Source organism: Equus quagga, chromosome 15 (assembly GCF_021613505.1).
Source record: "Equus quagga isolate Etosha38 chromosome 15, UCLA_HA_Equagga_1.0, whole genome shotgun sequence".
Classification (NCBI taxonomy): domain Eukaryota; kingdom Metazoa; phylum Chordata; class Mammalia; order Perissodactyla; family Equidae; genus Equus; species Equus quagga.
In genome coordinates, this window is record NC_060281.1 from 89451288 (window position 1) to 89458338 (window position 7051).

At 54.8% G+C, this 7051-nt stretch overlaps 1 protein-coding gene across 1 annotated transcript; it reads left to right on the forward strand.

Moving 5' to 3' along the window:
* Positions 1–1229: 1229 nt before the first annotated feature.
* On the forward strand, positions 1230–3802 carry LOC124227190 (leucine-rich repeat-containing protein 14-like). The gene is made up of 5 exons (XM_046641047.1): positions 1230–1525; positions 1910–1968; positions 2272–2524; positions 3272–3460; positions 3544–3802. Exons 1-5 carry the CDS (start codon positions 1230–1232, stop codon positions 3800–3802), a joined length of 1056 nt encoding a protein of 351 aa, XP_046497003.1.
* The last annotated feature ends 3249 nt before the right edge of the window (positions 3803–7051 follow it).

A 7051-nucleotide genomic window follows, 5' to 3' on the forward strand; every position in this document is an offset into this window, starting at 1 on the left:
CCACCGCTAAATACCAGGCTCAGGAACTTCTATTCTGTTCTTTATTTCATTTTCCTGACTCCATTGACACAATTGCATTAATAATTAATAATCCTAGCATTAATCATTCTTGCATTTCTGGTATCAATCATACTTGATCACATTTCTTTTTAGGGATATTTATAGATTTGATTTACTAGTGTTTCATTGTTTAGGACTTTTGTATCTAGCTTCAAAAGTGAGATTGGCCAATAATTATTGTTCTTATATTGCCCAGTTTTGTTACCAAGGCCATAAGAGCCTAATAGGAATGGATTTCATAGCTTGGTGAGATTGTGAATGAATATTTGTTATCTCTGACTTCCACTGATTCTAGACTTGTGCTGTCCAAAAATGTGGCGTGTAGTTGTTTAAATTGAAATTAAATAAAATTTAAAATTCATTTCCTCAGTCACACTAACCACATTTCAAGTGCTCAGTAGCCACCTGTGGCTTGTGGCTTCCGCGCCAGACAGCATGGGTCTAGAACCTCTCCATCGCTGCACAGAGCCCTGCTCTGTGGCCTGGGTGGACTCAGAAGCTAGTGGGATTGGGCCACCCTTACCTCCCTTTCACTGGGTGGGAAGAAAGGTGACAGGAGGCAGGCCCAGAGACGCTAAGAGGCTGGTCTCTGAAAGGGCCACTACAGAGTGTATTGTATTCAGAGTGAAAATGAAGCCACTGGAGAGCTTTGAAAAGAGGAGTGACATGCTATGACTGAGACCGTAGTGGGTACAAGGTGGGAAGCATGCAGACAAATTACAAGGCAGCAGATGGGGCAGGAGATACTGATGGCTTAGTAGAAGTGGGAGTGATGAGAAGTGATCAGAATCTAGACACATTTTGGAGATAGAATCAACAGAAACGACGTGGGGTTTGGGGACAATGTCCTCAGTAGGCGCTCACAATAATCTAGATGGTGGAGGCAAAGGAGGAAGGTTTGGGCCATTCCAGAGCCTAGCAAGGAATAGAGGTAAAACTCTGAGATTCTGGGCCCTGTGTCACCAGTGCCTGGGGGACTAGAGTCTCAGTCTTGCAAGACCTGAACTGTGGGGTCTGGGACCGTGAACAGAGGATGGAGCGAATTCCTTGGCTCTCTAGCTAATGTTGGCCCTGTGATGGATGGGAAAGGCTTGAGCCTCCATGCTGGCCTGGGAGGGCTGCTGAGTAACTGTCTTCTGAGGATTTCTACCTTCTTCTGCACCAGGTTCATGGAGACGAGCAGTCCAGCCCCACCCAGGCTCCTGGAACTTGCAGCCCACAGCCCGCTGAGCAGTGAGGCTTCGCCTCTCCCTGCCTTGGAAGAGTTCACTGTCAGCCTCTTCCCGCCGCTGCTCACTGCTGCGTTTGCCAAGGGTCACAAGAAGGCTCTGAAGGCACTGGTGCAGGCCTGGCCCTTCCCCTTTCTCCGTCTGGGCTCTCTAATAGTGCAGTGGCCCAACCAAGACAGCTTGCAAGCTGTGCTGGATGGGCTGGAAGTTTTCCCTGCCTGCAGGGCTTGTCCCAGGTAAGGGGAATGCTGGGACAAGAGCATGGACACAGAGTCAGAGGGAGAGAGAGCTGGGATGGAGGGAAGGTGAGCATTAATATCAGCCAGGGCTGCAAATGGGGAATCCTTGGGTTTCTGGGTTAAGCGGTTGATGATGCAGCTGAAGGGCAGTAAGGAGTGGGCTTCTCACTGTCTAGGGGTTGTCGTAGAGGTTGTACGAGGAATGGGCACTGGGCAGGAGCCCAAGCGAGGGGGGAAAAGCCCATTAGGGGAGCTGGTGCTGGGACTGGAGACCAGGAAGCAGGCCCCACAGCGGCTCAGGGCTGCTGCTGCTCCTCTTACCCTGGGCCTTGCTGGGCTCGCAGGTGTTGGCGTCTCATCAGGTGCCTCTCATCCCCACAGGAGGTCGGAACTGAGGGTTCTGGATTTCACCCTGGACTTTGAGCAGGTCCAGGGTCAAGGTGCCTCTGAGGCCTTGGCTAGGTTCCCTCTTTGGTTACCATCAACAGTCAAGGCAGAGATGCCCCAGGCCACAGCCAGGCCCAAACCAGCAGAAGACGCAAGAAAAGGACCGAGGCAGCCGTGGGAACCAGTGGAATTACACATTGATCTTTTCCTGCGAGGCCCTTTCAAGTTAGATACGTTCCTTTCTGGCCTCCTGAATAAAGTGGAACGGAGTTGTGGGTCCCTGTGTCTCTGCTGTAGGAAGTTGCATATTGAGGAAATGCCTTTTAACAGCCTTATAGGGATCCTGAAAATGCTAGACCTGGATTTCATCCGGGAGCTGGAGGTGTTTGACTGGTTCCGGGCCCTGTCGGAGCACAGCCTGTTTGCCACCCAGCTGGGAAGAATCTGTAATCTGTGCAGCCTCAAGCTGGCCTACTACCACTGGGCCTTCTCCCCCGAGGGCAGGCAGTCCTCTAGCTACTTCCTGTCCCAGCTCAGCAAGTTGGGCCACCTCCAGAAGCTCCACCTATCTTATTCCTACCTCTCAGGCAACCTGCAGCAAGTGCTCAGGTGAACGGGTGGGCAGGGTCCTCCAGAGAGTCCCTGGAAGGCCCCTTAGTCAAATCAGAGCAGGGAGCAAGACAGGAAGTGGTGTCCGTTCTGACCTGCTCATGGAATCATGGGGCAGCCTGGGAACCTGGGCCTTGGATGCAGCCAATGGCTGGGATCTCCTTTGGAAGACCAAGATTTGATGGGGGAAAAAGGGGTGCTTTTATTTACTCAACAATTTTTGGGGGTGCCGCTGAGTGCCAACATTGTGCTGGGCCCTGAGGAAACAGCCAGAGATGACATGGGTCGAGCCTCTCGTCCTAGAGCTTGTGCTGCCCCAGAGAGGAGTGCACAGGGCTCCACGGAGCAATCGTGGGAGGGAAGTGCTGCCCTCTCTGCACACCCCCTAGAAATTTCTGGGTGGGAGCGTTCTGTGCACCTGGGCCCAGCTTCCCCGAACCCAAACCCGAGTAGTAATGGGTTCATGCTATAAGCCCTTTCCAGACGGCGCCTGTCAGCGCCATGGTGGGTGCATACATTCTGGGCCTTTGTTTCCCCAGAGAGACACTTAGAGTCAGAAGAGGTAGGAGACGACCCAGTAGCCAGAGTTGGTCCTTGTGGCACCAAAGGACATGCTCCTAAACCCGCTGGTAAATGGTTACTCATGTGAGGAGCTGGCCTTAGGACTAGCCTCCTACGTGGGCAGGCAGGTGTCCGGGGCTGAAGGCCTGGGCCCTCCCCTGAGAGAGCTGAGCCTTCTCTCCTCAGCTGCCTGCAGACACCCCTGCACACCCTGGAGATCCGCTCCTGTACGCTTCTGGACACCGACATCACCTACTTGTCCCAGAGCTTTCACGCCACCCACCTGAAGAAGCTGGATCTCAGTGGCAACAACCTGTCCCACGTGGTCCCTGGGCCCTTAGAGACCTTGCTGGAGGAGGTCTCAGGGACGCTGCAGCACCTGGACCAAATCACTGCCGGCTGAAGGACGCCCACCTCTGTGCCATCCTACCGGCCCTGTGCCACTGCTCTCACCTCAGCTCCCTGGGCCTCTCCGACAACCCCATCTCCAGGGCCGGCCTGCTGAGCCTGCTGGAGCACACGGCAGGGCTGATGGAGCTGAAGCACGTGCTCTACCGTATCCCGGTTGAGTGCTTCGTGTACCTGGACGGCCTCTCCTGGGGCCCTGTCAACGAAGAGAAGCTGTACCAGGTGCAGGCTGAGCTGCAGAAGCTGCTGCAGGCCTTGCAGTGGGCTGACATGCAGTGGACCCCCACTTGCCCTCACCCTTGGCCTTGAGGCTGGTGCAGCTCGACTGAGGGGCCCAGGGAACTGCGGTGGGAGAGGGCAGCTGAAAGCACAGCTGGGGCCACAGACTCTCTGTTGGGCCCATGTTGTTTGATGGGAACATAAAGGAAATTTCCATGGAGCTGTCTGGTGCTTTCTTCTCTTCTGCATCCCTCTCCTTCATCTGCATCAGGCTTCCAGTCCAAAGCCCTGGCCAGGCTCAAACGTCCAGTCCACACCCATCAAGACCCTACTGTGCATGTGCAGCTACCAGCTGAGGTGCTGGGTGTGGAAAGACACCAGAGGCCCAGCCCTCCTCAGGGAGCTCTCCCTTTACTAGGCTCACTCTCCTAGCTGTGCACTCTGTTTCTCTCTCTTGTTTTTCAATTCTGGGTAAAATGAATTTGGGCCTTGGCCGACTTCCCCAACTTCGGGTCCTCCTCTGTGCACTGAGTGTCAGAGCGGCTCAGGGGGGTGTTGGGAGACTGGAACAAGGCATGCCCACACATGGCAGTCAACCCAGAAACATCCAGTCAGCTGGTCATCACTGAGTGTGTGCTGGGCACCAGCCACCACTGTCCTCAGAAGGGCATTTAGAAGGCCTGGGATAGCTCACACTGAGAGCAGGGACACAGCCATTTAGGAGGTCAGGGAACAGGGCAAAGTCAGAGAAGAACCAGGAGTGGCTCTTCCATCTGGTCAGAGAAGGTACCTCTAGATAGGAGACAAGGAGCTGAGGCTGGAATCTGCTGCAAGAGATCTGGAGTGAGGCATCCTGGGAAAGGCACAGCGGGTGCATTGCCTGAGATTTCGGCCAGCATTGGCCAGAACGGCCTGAGGGCTTGGGTCATGACATGAGGTCAGAGGTACCCAGGCCCCCAGCACCACGTGGGTAGAATGTAATCAAGGCTGATGCGGTTAGAGCCACAAGGAGGAGGCAGGGGAACTCAGGAGTGACTGAGACACGTGCAGCAGGTACACTGAAAGACCTGGACCAAACTGCCACGCAGGGCCAGGGAGTGCCAGAGGATTATGGCCGGTGGGAGAGGTTCACAGAGCAGCCGGTGGGCTACACAGCCCGCTCCCCAGTCAGCTGGGAAGGAATGGACTTTCATTCCATTCCCTGGCCAGCCTTCTGCTTTTCTCTCCTAGCTGAAGCTCCCTCGAAGGCATTCTGGCACCACCCATGCAACCCCCAGAGCCAAGATGGATAGTCAGGAAGCCACACGTAGTAGAGAGGCCTCCGTGCACTGCTTGCTCTGCCCAGGCGAGGGAGCTCGCCCCTGCTCCCGTGTCCTCTGCTGCCCTGAGCCTAGTAGATTCCTCCTGTGATCCCTCCACAGGGCGGGGGGTCGGGGCGGGGGCTGTGCTTGGGACACTGCAGCCGCAGTCCTTGTGCCCCACTTCTCTTCACCTGTGGCTGGCCAGCTCAGAGACCTGCAGTGTTTCCCAGAGCCTGCCTGCAGTGGTGATCTTCACATCGTCCATTTATTCCACAAATACCGCCCAAGTGCTTACCATGTGGCAGGTACTTCTGCAAGAGCCCGAGAGAGAGCGAAAACAACACCAAGTCCCTGCCCTGGGGTAAACAAACAGGCTCGGGAATGAGGGCCACGATTTCTGGCCAAGAGAGTGGGGGTGCCGGGTGGCGGGGGGGGGGTGGGGAGGGGGTGTGCTAAAGAGCCTGTTGGAGATAAAGCATCAAGCAAGGCCTGTCTGGGGGAGAAGCTGGGTGTGAATCGCGACAGCCTGGCCTGCCTGGGCATTTGAGCAGAGACCTGGATCGGGGCAAACCCTCCAGGAAGGGGAACAGAAAAGTGCAGGAATATTGTGATACGAACAAACAGACTAGGGGCTTGAGGCACACCTGTGCTGTGCTGAAAATTCGGCTGCTTCCCCCGGTCTTGACTATGGGTAACAGCCCTAATCCCACCCCACCTGCCCCATCTGGGTGTCACCATGCACGCGTGCCCTGTCACCAGGGCACCATGAGATCCCATCACTTCCTCTGGGTACCTTCTGGGGACGCAGCTTTCCAACAGTGTGTCAGGGCGCCAGTGCTGCCAATGCACCGTGGTTCCACTGCCAGCCGTTACGCAGGACTCGTTTCCCTCCTTGTCCTGCCCGGTCACTTTCTCTTTGCCTCAGTGAGTGTTGCTGTTTACTCAGATGTTGGAGGGTGCTTGCTGTCAAAGCACCTGTACCGAATTTCCCCAAGATTACAAGACCCTCCTGCTGCATCCCAGCCACTCCAGAGCTTGTTTGAAGCTGCCTCACGGTCTAGGCTGAGGAACAAACCTGGCATCAGGGTTAGACGAGCTGGCTCTGCGACTTACGTGACCTGTTTGTGCCTCTGTTTCCTCACCTATGGAATTTAAGAATTTTGAATCACAAGGTTAATCATAGTTGCTGCCTCACAGAATTACACGTGTATCAAGTCATATATTAGAAGGGTTACATGCTGAGAACACTGCCTGGCATCCAGCAAACCCCCTTGGAAAAGGGACTTTTCAAGGTCCCATAGGCAATAAAGAGTGGCCAGTGGTGCCGGCTGGGAGGCCTGCTGGGAAGACACAGCAGGGCAATCCCTGCGGAACCTTCAGGAGAGTCATGGCACATAGGTATTTTTCAGTAAGTGTGGATTTCCCTTCCCATCATGGTTCAGAGTGGACAGTGCACTCCCGGGGGGTCCCTTGGAGGAAGCAGCAGGTGCATGGTGCCAGGAGGCCTCCTGTCACACCTCAGTCGGGAGAGGAAAAGAAGGTGGAGAAGGAAAAAGCCAAAGGTTTCAGGCGGAGTGCAGGAAGACAACGAGGTGTCCGCTATTGCCCCACAGAAGTGGGGCTGTGCGGGTGGTGAGCTCCAGGCCAGGGCCAGAGCAGCTACTTTCTGAAGATGTTCTCTGCTTCTAAATGAGCCTTGCAACTCTGTAAGCATCTTCATTGCACCTGCCCACAGCCACTTCCAAACACAAAGGTCCCCAGAGACTCGAGCTCCCCAGAATCTCACAGCTGAGGAAGCAGGTGCTGCCTGCACCCTGTGCACCCCAGAACACCACACATACCATCCTGCAGGGATGTCTTGTGTCCTTAGGGGTTGTAAAGAAAAAAACCCCATGTTTCTCCTCTCCTATTCACACAGAACAGTTCTGTGAGCAGATGTGTGGCTTTTCCCCCAACAATGACCAGTTCTCCAACTCCAGCCAGATGCCCTACAAATCAATTCAATTCAATTCAATTCAATTCTGGCACTGCCCAGGGT